The sequence below is a fragment of the Tetranychus urticae genome, chromosome 3, assembly GCF_039701765.1.
Source record: "Tetranychus urticae isolate SD_2017Ah chromosome 3, NJAU_TeUrti_SD_1.0, whole genome shotgun sequence".
In the NCBI taxonomy this organism is placed as follows: Eukaryota; Metazoa; Arthropoda; class Arachnida; order Trombidiformes; family Tetranychidae; genus Tetranychus; species Tetranychus urticae.
The window spans coordinates 8574089-8587911 of record NC_142960.1 but is presented as its reverse complement, the minus strand read 5'-3'; the positions used below and the strand labels follow the sequence as shown (position 1 = coordinate 8587911).

The 13823-nt window shown below is 34.1% G+C and overlaps 3 protein-coding genes across 4 annotated transcripts; 1 reads left to right on the top strand and 2 right to left on the bottom strand.

Annotated features, from left to right (window-relative positions):
- Positions 1 to 552: 552 nt before the first annotated feature.
- On the bottom strand, positions 553 to 2953 carry LOC107370369 (uncharacterized). Its single transcript, XM_025162500.2, has 4 exons — positions 2636 to 2953; positions 2429 to 2516; positions 1603 to 2268; positions 553 to 1494 (listed from the first exon to the last, which is right to left on the bottom strand). Exons 1-4 carry the CDS (start codon positions 2642 to 2644, stop codon positions 701 to 703), a joined length of 1557 nt encoding a protein of 518 aa, XP_025018268.2. The 5' UTR covers positions 2645 to 2953; the 3' UTR covers positions 553 to 700.
- A 765-nt stretch (positions 2954 to 3718) lies between these two features.
- lic (dual specificity mitogen-activated protein kinase kinase lic) lies at positions 3719 to 5791 on the top strand. The gene is made up of 3 exons (XM_015938381.3): positions 3719 to 4343; positions 4513 to 5231; positions 5436 to 5791. Exons 1-3 carry the CDS (start codon positions 4047 to 4049, stop codon positions 5557 to 5559), a joined length of 1140 nt encoding a protein of 379 aa, XP_015793867.2. The 5' UTR covers positions 3719 to 4046; the 3' UTR covers positions 5560 to 5791.
- A 1190-nt stretch (positions 5792 to 6981) lies between these two features.
- LOC107370383 (agrin-like) lies at positions 6982 to 13231 on the bottom strand. Of its 2 annotated transcripts, XM_015938372.3 has the most exons (16): positions 12489 to 13231; positions 12183 to 12404; positions 11898 to 12113; positions 11613 to 11831; positions 11291 to 11385; positions 10883 to 11216; positions 10176 to 10751; positions 10034 to 10111; positions 9929 to 9969; positions 9748 to 9850; positions 8998 to 9654; positions 8313 to 8921; positions 7999 to 8248; positions 7891 to 7908; positions 7704 to 7815; positions 6982 to 7646 (listed from the first exon to the last, which is right to left on the bottom strand). In XM_015938372.3, exons 1-16 carry the CDS (start codon positions 12841 to 12843, stop codon positions 7275 to 7277), a joined length of 4257 nt encoding a protein of 1418 aa, XP_015793858.2. In that variant the 5' UTR covers positions 12844 to 13231; the 3' UTR covers positions 6982 to 7274. The 2 variants fall into 2 exon arrangements, with proteins under 2 accessions (XP_015793858.2, XP_089125787.1); XM_089269661.1 differs by lacking the exon at positions 7891 to 7908.
- Between the last annotated feature and the right edge of the window lie 592 nt (positions 13232 to 13823).

Here is a 13823-nt window from a genome sequence, read left to right as displayed (position 1 = left end):
AATGAAGATTTTAACCTGAAAAGTGTTAAACTGTTCGCATAATCAATTGTTAAGCTACATCCGTAAAAACTGTGAAAAGACTAACAAAATGATCATATATTAATAGATTTATTTTTTTCTGTTTTAGAAATTAGTTTAGTTTCGTCTTTCAATCAACATTTTCCGTCAATATTCATCAGTGATGAATCATTCCAATGAATTTATCTTTTCGTGCCTCTTAGGGTCGCTTTTGATGATGTGATTGGGAAAATAAATAAATGAATACAAAATTTTCGTTTAAAATTATTTTATGAAAAAAATGCAATAAATTAATAGGACACAAGCTCGGCAATATTTGTTTGAGTATTTTTTTGAGAGCAAAGAAGAGGGTAAGAGTAAGGTTTTACGGACTAAGGAGGGGTAACATGGGACATTTAAATTAAGATCCAATCAGGTTAATCTTTAAAATTAAGTCTAATGGTTATGATGGTAATTGAACTAATTGTTAGTTACTAATCTTGTCTCAAATCCATGGACAGTGAAAGAGGAGCAGAGAAAATTCTGATTAATCATTAATTTCATATGAAAAACTATTAAATTCAATGTTCACCTGTTTGTGTACTAATTATCAATTTTACCATTGGTTAGCGAAAGTGTGTGATTTTTAAGTTCCGCCTTAGTCCGTAAAACCTTACTCTTACCAAGAAGAGATTCAAATAACTCAATCTTGTTGGACTGTTTGATCTTGTTGAACGACTTGAGGCTCTTGGACAGCTTGTTGTTCATTTTGTTGAACAGTGACATCCTTTTGTTGACTAATTTTTCTTCGATAAAAAGGAACACCTTTTACTGGTGAACCAACTTTTCCCATATTACGTGCTTGTTTGGTTTCATCTGATTTGACTACTTTTACATCATCTTTTTTGTCATCAACAATAACAGATTTAACATCCTCTTTAACTTGGGGCTCTTGGGAAACAACAACAACAGCTGATGCAGAAGCTGAGGCTGAGCCACCAGAACCGGCACCAACACCACTAGCAACAGCATAAACTACGGTTTGCCCTTTAACGGCTTCTTCTGATCGAGATTGTACCTCTTCTGACTTTACTTGAGTATCTTTAACCTGGACTGGGACTGCTTCTTGAGCAACTTTAACAGATTCCTGTGGAACTTTCACAGATTCTTGGACAACTTTTTCTTGGACATCCTTAGCGACAGGAACTGATTCCTGGGCAACTTTTTCTTGTGCAACTTTTACGACTGCAACTGATTCTTGGACGACTTTTTCTTGAGCAACTGCAACAGGAACTGATTCTTGAACAGATTTTACTGAGTTTTGTTCAACTTTGACTTGCTCGTCAACTTTTTGTTCTTTTACTTGAACTGGAGATTGAACATTAGCAACCTTAGCTTCTTGTTGGACAATTTTAACATCCTCGACAGATTTACCTCCCTTTCGTAAAGCACCCTTTGTTGGAGCCTTTGGTGCACCTTTGATGCCTCCTTTTCGGCCTAAACAATAAAGAAATAAATAATAATTGAATAAATTAATTGATAAGTATAAAGTATAGTTAATGCTGCCATGTTAGACAGATTAGTTTCTTCGTCTTGATTACCCACCTTTAACAGACTGTTCTCGTTGTTGGAGAGCGTGGGCAGGGCTGACTTTTCCTGAGTCAAAGTCTTGTTCATAGTTTAAGCTTCGAGTTTGTCGTTGGCCTTTTACTGGAAAGACGGGTTGTTGGCGCTGTTGAACATCATCTTGAACTTGTTGTTGTTGAGTTTGTTGAGGATGGCCTTTAACAGGGTAGTATGGTCTTTGTCGTGGGACACCTTTAACTTCAGATTGTTGAACTAGACTTTTTGCTCCTTTTGCGCTCTCTTCTCGTTGTTGAGGATATCCTTTGACTGGGTAAGGTTGTCTAGTAACTCCAAGGGGTTGTTGTCCTTTAACTTGTTCTTGGGCAATTGGTTGTTGACCTTTAAATGGCTGTTGAGCAATTGGATGTTGCCCTTTGATTGGGTGTTGAGCGATTGGGTGCTGAGAAATACCCTTTACTGGATCTCTCTGAACACCTTTGACTGGATATTGAGGAACAGGGAATTGTCCTTTGACTTGTTGGTCTCTTTGTTGGACACCCTTAACCTCATCTTGTACTTGTTGTTGTTGTTGTTGTTGAACGACAGGAACTGATTTGACACCTTTTACATCGTCTCTTGATTGACCAACTTTAGATGGACGATCATAATGTCCTGGACTAGGGGGATGTTTGAGACCTTTGACATCTGAAAATTAAATTGCAATGATTAAAAAGACGGCATATTTAACTCAAATTGAAAATTTAATCATTCGGCTCTATTAATCAGCGATTTAGTAGAGCTCGGAAATCTCCACTAAATTTTAACAAATCCAAATCAAACTAGAATAATCAAAATCACTTGTTACCTGAGACTTGGCTAGGAACTCCTTTAACACTTGGATAAGCTTTGATTGTGGCAATTGCACCAAAAAGGGCTAAAACAATTAAGCAAGTCTGAATTGACAGTGAATGGCCAATGTGAATCAGCAAAGAAACAAATAAAAGGCACAGTTAAAATCACAAAATAAAAGCAAAATAACAGTTTTCAAATGATATATAAATGATAAACTTACCGATTTCATGTTTTTAATAAGCAAACTGAATTTTCAAAGTAGAAAAAGTTATATTAGTATCTAATCACTTTACCAAACCAACAACCGTAAGTGACCTGAGAGCTGGACAGACATCTGAACAGCTTTATATACGAGTTCATCAAGGGAACAGGTTAAGGTCGGTTCTAGGAAAAGTTGGGCTGGTCCTCTTTTACTCAACATAACAGAACCGGTAACCAAAGGATTACTCTCATGTAAAAGCTTGTTTGGTAATAAAGGGCAGCTTCAGTTCTTGGTTTATCATTTCTGTTGTTGTTGTTACCAACGATAAAATAACTGAAAAAAAGTAGACAGACAATTAGAAAGAGAGAGAGCCTTCTTATTCAAAAATGAGAAAGTCAATGTAACTTGACCTTTCTTTCTTTGTGAGATGGAACGATGAGTGAATAAAAGCAAACTTGACGTTTGATTGCATTTGTGATTAACCGATAAATCCGGTTCTTAAATTGAAAAGTTGATCAACCTCGTAGCTGAAAGTTTACAGTAAAAGGTTGAAGAAAAAGATTTTATCATTTGGAAAGGGCCAGCGTGAATTAACTGGATTTACAGAACTTACTTCATAGTCATTGAAGTCAGGTTTAATGATACGTTAACTGTTACCTAATGTAGAATCGAAATTTAACAAGCAATTTGGATCACATAATCCAATGGTCTGATGACGATAGCAGTTCACAGGTAAACTGACAAAAAAATCGCTTGAAAAGTAGATCCGTTAAAAACCAAATAGGATAATAGATCCTTCTTTGAAAGATTTAGATACAATCAAAACTACTTTACATTGAACATTTAATAATTTTGGCTTGAGGCTAAAATTGACTTTTGAATAATTTGGAAAAATTACTTCTTAACTATTTTTGATCGACTTAATCGATTGGTCCATTGTGATCAACTCAGGTACTCAAGTACTCAAGTACAATCAAACTTATTCACCAAGTCTTGAAATACTGATTTCCAATAAACCGCGTAAAATTTTTATCTGTTTTAATGGGTGTGTTAAACATTGTTATTGAAGATACAGCAGTAAAAACAAATGCTAGATAAGCTAGAATAATTTACGAGCAGAGGACAGCTTTAATTTATTTACTCTAATTGTGAATGTATTTATTTTTTTAGTATTTGGTTTTATTGCAATACTAATTATCTTAAAGTTAAAGGAACATCTTTTACTAATTGACTGCTCAAAATTGTCCTATCCGTTTTTACACATTTTCATTTACTGTTCTATGTGAAAACCTTGTTTTGTTCTTGTTTCTCTTTTTATTCACTGCTTCAAAGTAAATTAAGTTGCTTGCACTGTTAACACTGAATCGGTGTCATCTTTGTATATATATAAATATATTGTGATTGATAGACCAGTTCACTTTTAATTCACATGGATGACAAGATACCACCAATACCTGATAGTGGACGATCTTCAAAAAGTCTCGCTTCACGACGACAAGGTCCGTCTCTAAAAACTGGCTTTACTAAAACTGTACAACAACTTGATCCATCCAGAGAAGCCATAGCGGCTAATCAATTAAGCAAATGTACCACAATTAATATAAATGATCAAACAATCTCCGTTGCTCCTCAGGATATTGAGGTTGTTAGTCAATTAGGAAAAGGTGCATATGGAATAGTTGAACAAGTTCGTCATAAGCCGTCCCAAATCGAAATGGCTGTTAAGGTAAACTGTTGATATAGATTTTTTATGCTTCAATGTATTCTTTTCAATCAACTAGATATCAAGTAAATTTATTTCTTGATAGTTAAACTCTTTGTCTAGCTGATCATAATCATTTAAAGCAAACTCATTTTTAATTTTTGTCACTTTCTATTTTTGGCTATATGATAAGAGGACTGCTGTTAGTCAAGAACAGAAACGATTTTTAATGGACATGGATGTACTTGTAAAAACCGTTGATTGTTCCTATATTGTTAAATTTTATGGAGCTCTTTTCTGGGAAGGTGACCTTTGGATTTTCATGGAAATAATGGATTCGTCATTGGACAAATTTTACCGCCAAGCATATGAGAAAGCACGAAAAGATACTAAATCGACTGCATCATCATTATCACAGCCTTCATCAACATCACTCTCAGCTGTTACATCGAAAGAAGACAAAGAATCACCCATCGCTATTCCTGAAGAGGTTTTAGGGAAAACGGCCTTTTGTGTTGTTAAAGCTTTGAGCTACCTTCACCAAATAAGCATAATTCATCGAGATGTTAAACCTTCAAATGTCTTAATTAATCGTCTCGGTGAAGTCAAATTATGTGATTTCGGTATCTCTGGTCCTTTAGTTAACTCAGTTGCCAAAACTATGGAAGTAGGATGTAAACCATACATGGCTCCTGAACGAATTAATCCACCAGTTAATAGGCCAGGGTATGATATAAGATCGGATGTTTGGAGTCTCGGTATGTCTATGCTGGAATTAGCAATTGGCCAATTCCCTTACAAGCTAGTTGCAAACAATTTTTTCAATCTTCTGAAACAAATTTGCACTGAGGAACCACCAAAGTTACCCCCGAATCGTTATTCAATTGATTTTGATGACTTCATTAACAAATGGTAAGTAAACTCTGACGTATCTAAAATGTACAAAACTCTACCTGATAGAGTCTAACATGCATTGAAATTCAATATCGTTTAGTCAAATTACAATCTGTGTGTTGTCATTAACATTTTTCACCCTTCATTATCATTTCCTCAATAAATTCAATGCCTTATGAGAACTTTATTTTCCAATTCTAATGATCTTTCTCTTATTTACAGTTTACAAAAGGATTATCAACTTAGACCAAATTATGCAGTACTGTTGGACCATCCATTCTTGACTAAACACATGGATACTGATATCTCTGATTATGTTGTTAAAGTTCTCGACTCGAACTGCTAATATGTGCCTTTTTCAGTGCCTTTTAATAACCACAAAATTCCCAATCCCAATCCCTTTCTCTTCTAACTTGCTTAACACTATAAAAAAATTATTATATCGTTGTACCAAAACGTTATCATGATGTCAGCAATGTATTCATTGACTTGTTCAATATTATTTAAGAACAATAATAACATCAATAATAGCAAATCATCATCGGCTATTCACATTAAATATTTTCATATTGTGAGTATCGGCAGGTCTATAAAGTCTTGTTTCACCTAAGAAAATCGATGACAAGAAAAATATTTAAGCAACAGAATAAAAATTTCAATTTAAATGCTCGCCTTTCCCTCCAAACAATCTACCATTTCCACAAATGGAATAATTTCCAGAATCCATTTCCGAATATTTCAGAGCTTTATCAATGAACAGCTTAAAAACCAGTTAAATCAGTTTTCATGAAGTAAAGGTTTATTTAACTTATTTAAACACATAAAAACTCAAATTCGTAGAGACGATTCTTTCTTAACATGGATATTTGCCGATTTCCGTCGACTGCCTCAAACTATAAAAACCAATCTCAAACAATTGAAAATCGTTAATCATGTGCTGATAGGGATAAACAAACAAATTTCGGTAAAATTAACGAAATCATGGATTAAACTTCATTTAAATCAATTTTTTATCACCATTAAAAATTACATTCACTTTTTTCGTCCCACAGAAAAGGATAACTTGAGGTATTAGGATATCAATGATAATTTTTTTTTGATATTCCTAGTAGTGGACATTTATTTGAACAACAGAATTTCTGATTTTATTGTTTATGCCTTTTAGCATTTTGACAGGCTAATTATTGTTAATAGTATCAGAAAATTAAACAAAATGTAAATTTGATATTCATTCTCAGCCATTTGGTTTTACTTTCATTTAACGCTTCTTTTCAACTGCCCAAAGGTTTGTATAGTTTAATTAATACACAACACTCACACACAGGAAAAGATGAATTCTGTTATCTGATTCTCAGATTTTCCTTTTTTCTCTTCTTTCTCTCAGGTCAAGGAACTCACCTTTTAACTCAGAATATCATGAAAAGGAAAGAAACCATTATCTACATCATTTTCTTGGCCGTCTTTGGGAAACATAACGGGATGGTAACTTCATCCTTCCTCCTTATGAACCAGTTTTGGGTCCCTAGTTCATCAACCATTTAATCATCAAATAAAAAAGCTTATAATTGAAGTATATTATGATTATTTGAAAGAGAATGAGATGAATAATCTCTGAGCACACTCAAGATTGTAATCATTTCATTTCAACAATATAATACTTTTCTAAATCACTCACAATTTGTCAGTTAGTTACTCGCCATCAATTTTTGTAATTTTCATCACAAAAAATTTTCAATATTTGATTAAATAAAGAAATGAAGTGTCAATAGACTTTGAGAATTTAGATTTATTACATATTAAAGGTCATGATTAACACCTGTTAATTAGTTCATTGATATTCTAAAATCAAGTTTTAAGGCACATTGATAATAGTTTATTATTAATAGGAATGGACATGAAGTTGAATTGTTAATTTCCAGTCTTTTCAATATTTTGTTGAGTTGTAGCCAGCGACAAACTGGTTGATATTTATTTGAGCAGCTTTCATTGATTGACAATCTTTGTCCATCTTTTATTGCTCATCTGTCTCGGGATCAGATTAAATTTCAAATTTAACCACAATTAACCAGTGACTTCTCTCGTAACAAAACCTTTTCGCAAAGATATTGCTTTTCTAGCTTCAATCAAGTTGAGACAGGTTTGTGATCTATTGTTGGATGCACAGCTACAAAGATAATCACTAAACTGTGGCAAACAAATTGCATTGTTTGGACATGGGTTTGTAAAGCCACACGGTGGACCATTATAATCAGCAATATTGTTGACTGTTGTTGCTCGATCCATCAAATTATCCCAAATTTCACCGTTAACCACAATTCTTTGAATAGCACCATTGAGTCCGACCATAATTCCGGCTTCTCTGTTAATATTGACGTTATCAGGAATACCTCCAATGTACAATGGTTGATCAAGGTTCAACTCACTAAGATCACCCTGTTTCATGAATGAATGATAATTAGTTATGGTTGAGTCAAATTTAAATTAACTTACCTTAGCTTGTCCAAATTCAGTTGCACTATCATCGAGTTGAAGGGTTCCTTTTTGTCGATCTCTCGTAATCCTAACTGAGTGCCATTCATTCATTGAGACTTTCTTTCGAGAACTAACAGAATAAACAGAATAATTATTCAATATAGTCAGAATAATAAGAAAATTGATTAAACAATAAAAGACTTACGTTAATGTGATTATTCCACTAGAAAAGTGAAGTGTAGAGAAAGAATGTAGAATGATAATTTAATTAGATTGAGACAATCATGAGCATTAAAATTACAATAAAACTTACCTAACATTAGGGATTGAACTTCCTAAATTGTACGAAAATTGAACTCGACTATCAAATATGTTTAATAAGATGAAATCACCTCGTGACTGAGCTGAATTTTGTCCATTGTACAAAATAAGTCCATTCGGATCTCTAGTTGTAAACCAAACTTCTATGACAAAAGATTGAGCGACATTTGTAAGTGAAGGCAAAACCATGAAGGACGAAGTCCAAAAATCAGGAACAAATGCATTTTCAATTTCTCGAGGAACTGGTTTATTAAGCAAAAATAAATTTATTAGCATTAATTGATTATAATTTAGCTAAAAACTTACGTTGTGAGCAGATTTTTCCAGATTGGCCTTGTGAACAGAGACACGAAAAGCCTCCTCGAGGTAAAAGAGCACAGGTCGAACCTTTTATACACGGACTTTCATTTAAGCAAACATCCATTTTAATTTCACAATTTTTTCCAGTAAATCCAACTGGACATAGACATTCATAGGAACCAAAGTTTGGGCCACTTTCAGGGTGACAGGAACCACCATTAAGACAAGTATTTGAGGTACATGGCATATCACTGCAATCGTGTACATCAACGACTTTGATCAGCTCTTTTGAAGCAGGATAAGAAAGATCCACATCTTTACGACCAATTCGTAAACTGTGAATGCATCCAATGAAACCATCTTTAACTCCAATGTTTTCAAATATTTTACTATTTCGACCCGGAACATGACCAATGTACAAATTTTCAGCCAAATCAAGACTTTTGAGATCACCTTCACTTGCTCCAGCAACATCTTCTTGTCCTTCAACTGTCAAAATTCCATCTTTGAGATATCTTTTGGCAACCAATTTGATAACTGATCCCAGTTGAATTGTTTTAGATGAAGTGAGGACAACTTTTCCTGATCCAAGATCAAAACGAAACTCGATGAAACCTAATAAATGTAATAGTACAAGAAATTATTTTTTATAATTAGACGTGTACAAGTTATGAGGTTAAGAAAATTTTACCTTTTCTAATAGAAAGTGAAATAAAATCGCCATCACCAGTCCCTGTTTGACCGTTGTACAGAAGAATCGCAGAATCAGAATAAGTGACAAACTCCATCTCAATAGAAAGGCGAGTGTAAGCTTGAAGTCTAGCCAGTTCCAGATACGAGTTACCAACAAGAGCTGGGATTTTAATTGCTTTTGATGGTATAGTTGGTGTTGCACTTGTTGTTTGTGGACTAACTTGCTCAGAGAAGCTTAGTGACAACTCTCTTGTTGGTTTATCGGTATCTTGAAGAGTTGTTTTGAACATTGTGGAACGGCGAGCTGGTCCCTGAGTAACAGATTCGTCTTCGGTGGTTGATGATGAAGGAGAGGTAAAGGAGGTGGAAGATGATCCTGGTGTATTACGACACTGTCCATGGTGAACAAGATTAATCTTTCTCTGCATTCGACACGCAAAGAATTTCATTTGACATTCAGATAGATAAGTGTTGCCATCAGAGGCACAGATTACTTGCGATGTTCGTCGAATTAAATGACCTGGGCCTAGAGTTACCTCAGGACATCTCATAGCACAAACACATTGAATTCCTTTTTCAGGGTTTTCAACACAAGTCGAACCAAATCGGCATTTCATGTCAGCACACGAACCAGAATAAAACTTGATCAATGAAACTAAACCAATAGTGAGCAAAAGAAATGAGACCATAATTAAAACATTGTTAATAATAATATAAAGTAAATCAATGAAAAAAGGGCGAAATTTACCGTGAATACATCCATGTTGATCGAGGATAGTTTCCTCTGGGCAAACGTTGCATTTCATTCCTTGAAGTCCATGTTTACAAACACAACGACCAGTCATTTGTTCCTAATTGATTAAATTAAGGAAAAAATTTTAAATTAACAAAATTAAACACATATTAAGAACATCAAAGTTAATACTTACACAATCATCACGAATTGATCCATTCATATTACAAGAACAAGCTAGATTAAGCAGAAATCAACATTAGGAAATTTATTTTAATGATGATGAGCTTATAATACGTACGAATACATCCACTGTTGCCTTCAGATATTTTATTTAATCCCCAATAACCTGGTTCACATCGATCACATTGAAGGCCGCCTTTAAAAATACAAATTTCGTTAGTTAGACATCGATCATTGGTCAAATTAATTCAGGCGCTTACCTATACCGACTTTACAATGACATTGTTTAGTTGTTGGATCACACGATGTTGAATAAGATCCTAGTCTATTACAATTGCAAACAGATGGACAACCAGCTTGATCAGCTCCTTGAGCTGAAGTTACACCATCTGAACAGCATCCATAGGTTGAATCAGAGCAACTTCGTACTAAAGCGATTTCTCGACAGCATTTGGCAAACCTTGAACTTTTATGACAATAACTGTTGGGTGGACATTGTTTTGAATCGGGACCATCACCGCAATAATACTCTTTACCGGTGGAAGGGTTAATCAATGGAGGTTCACCTTCACATGGCAAGAGTTTACTGTCTTCGCAAAGTCGATTCAAAGCTGGTTGAATTTCTTGTTGACGACGGCAAGCTTCTTCCTGTAATTTACACTCATTTTCATAGAGACGGCCATCAGAACCACAAACAGAATCATCAGGACCACTAGTTGTTGGACACTGGTATGAGCAAATACAATGAGGTACACCTTCAGCATCATAATCACAAACACCACCAAAACGACACGTATTATGATCGCAAGTTTTAATGTAACCAACACCAGAACCAACTAAAAGATTGGAAAACAGATAAATGATTCAAGTTAATAATTTAGTAAAATAGTATTCGACAAATCTAATGTAGCTTGCTAATCAAGGCATTAGAGCTGATTCTATAAAAATACAATAATTGATAACTCACTACTTTCTGGTCCACCTTTGTCTTGACATTCACCATAAAATGATATTCCAAGTTCAACATTTTTCTGACATGCATTAACCCTCATTTGACACTCGTTTATATAAGTTAATCCATCAGTTGAGCAAACAGGTTCGTAGGTTTGTGGACATTCACTTGGACAAACGCATAAGCCAGTTTCACATCGAGCTCCATATTTACAATGTACATTGAAACAAATATCACAAGGGCCTTTGGAAGCAATTGTCAGGTACTCTTTTTTGGTGCAGGAGGCCAACCGTAGTTCACATTCATTAGCATAACTAACACCATCAGACCCACAAATGGGCATTTTGATCTGAAAATAAATTGTATAAAGCAATATTAATGAGAAACGATTTTTTGACGATCTGAAGCATTTTGGATACTTACATGGGAACAGTTTTTTATACAAATACATTTTCCATGTCCATTGGCATCAATTTGACAAACAGAATGATAATCACATTTTATTCCTTCACAACCATCTGAAATAAATAGAAACAAATCATTTTAGTAATTTTCATCCATTAACATTGAAAAGATCAGAGTTCATTAAAAAATATATCAAAAGCAAAAATTGCAATTAATCCACTAAATGGAATGATTCAAGTCAAGATGAATCAAACCCAAATGACTAGTCGATTAATTTCAACAGATTCGGGTTCAAGAATTAAATTACAAGCAATCAAGAGATGATGAAAAGTACACTTACTGCAATATCCTTGCGAGATAACTTTTAATGACTTTTGCTGCTCACAACTTTCTCTTCTCAATTTACACTCATTACTATACGAGATACCGTCCGATCCACACACAGGCTTATACTCTTCAGTACAAGATTGACATTCACATGTAGGCTGAGAATTAGTTGATTGGACGACACAAATCGAACCAAAATCACATTTGAAACCATTACAAGCTCCGTCTTCACCTAAAGGGTAAGATTATAGAAAAGGTAAGTCTTTGCTTTTCATTTGTTTCATGTTTATGTTATTACCGCATAATCCTTTATAGACGAGAGTTACGTTTTTATGAAGTAAACAAGCTTCTCTTCGTAATTCACATTCTGAATCATATGTTCGTCCATCAGATCCACATACAGGATTCATTATTTGAGGACACATGGGAGGGCAAACACAACTGGCTATACCATAACGGTCAATGTCACATTCTTGGTAAATACTACATTTTAAACTTTCACATGGATTCACGGCTGAAACAAGAAAGGAAAATGAAGAAACGTGAAAATTTTGAAGATAAGTAATTATTAATGTAATGTTACCTCGACCAGAGCCACATTCACCATTATACAATATACGTAGACTTTTACGTGCTTTACAAGCTTCAACCCGTAAGATGCATTCATTTGTATACGTTTTACCATCTGATCCACAGATTGGTTTAAACTCTTGAGGACAAATGGCATTACACCTACAAATTGGGTTCCTATTGTCATCTAATTGGCATATTTGAGAAGCTGGACATTGTACTTCCTCACACGGATCTTTGGATAGGATAAGAGTCACAATTTAAGAAATATTGCAATGAGAAATATGTGAAATAGTCATGAATGATATGGAAAACTTACCACATTTTCCTTGAAATTTAACGGAAATTTCTTTATTTGAAACACAAGCCTTTCGTCTTAATTCACATTCATTGGGATAATCACGACCATCACTACCACAAACAGGTCTGGAACCAACTGAATCACCATAAGTATAACACTTTTCCGGACAGACACATTCAGCTCTTTTGCCATCTCTTGTACGAATACATTCAGCTCCAAATGAGCATTCCAGTGATTTGCAAGGATCACCAGCAGCAGAGGTAAATTTATAACATGTTTCAAGGGAATAACTTAAATGGCCAAACAAGATGATTAAGACTAACGGTGTAAAATTAATGCATTCACCTAGTCTTGTTGAAATTGTTTGTGCCATTGTAGTTTTGAGATTCAGTTGGCTATAAAATGAATTAAGCGATGAAGATAATCACGTATAATTTAGATAACACATTTTCTCATGTTATTAATAGCCAATTAACTGTTAATCAGACATTTAAGGGGATAAAAGTTCGAGCAATACTCAAAATGTATTGACAACATTGAAAAAGTGTTGTTAATCTGAATCTATAACACAATATTTCCAGCGGTTTTAAGGTTTGGTCAAAACACTTATGTTTAACACAAACTTTAACAGATAAAGTCGTTTCAAAATGAACCAGAAATCACAAAATATAAAAAATTAAAAGCCAGAATCAACAAAATTAATTAACCATTTTAATAATTCAAATGACTAGGTTGATGTTATGATTATTGCAGCATAAAAAGAGAGCTTACAGTAAAGATGGGGAAGAAAAGGAAAAGGAGAAAAAAGATGAAAAGGATGAGAATATTATTGATCGAAGCATCAAAACTTCAGAGAATCCAGTAATAGTATCAGTAATACCATCTATTGAATCCAAAAGAGCTACTTAAACTTATCTGTTCAGCTGGGTTATCATGCGATTGATTAAAAAATGAACATCTTACAAACAAAGGTAGCTGATAATACATTCATAGAAATGACAATTGCGAGTGTCTTAAAAGATCGCCATTCCAAGACACAGAATTTGTTCATTATCGGTTCTAGACTGAATCTGAATGCTGATCTAACTATAAGTGATAGCTGATTGAACTCAGGCCATAGTCTGATAGTCAACTTTTTAACATGCATCTGTAAAAGCAGTTATTTTTTTAAACGATTTTAACATGAATTATGAAGAAATGTTGATGTAAATGATTGTTTTGCGTTAATACATTGATTAGTAAACAATGATACGTAGTCTTTTGACCCTTTTTACTCTGACCTTTCAAAGCAAAACGGAATAACTGAACATTCATTGGTTTTAATTGGTGAGTGATTATCAAAACCCATTATTA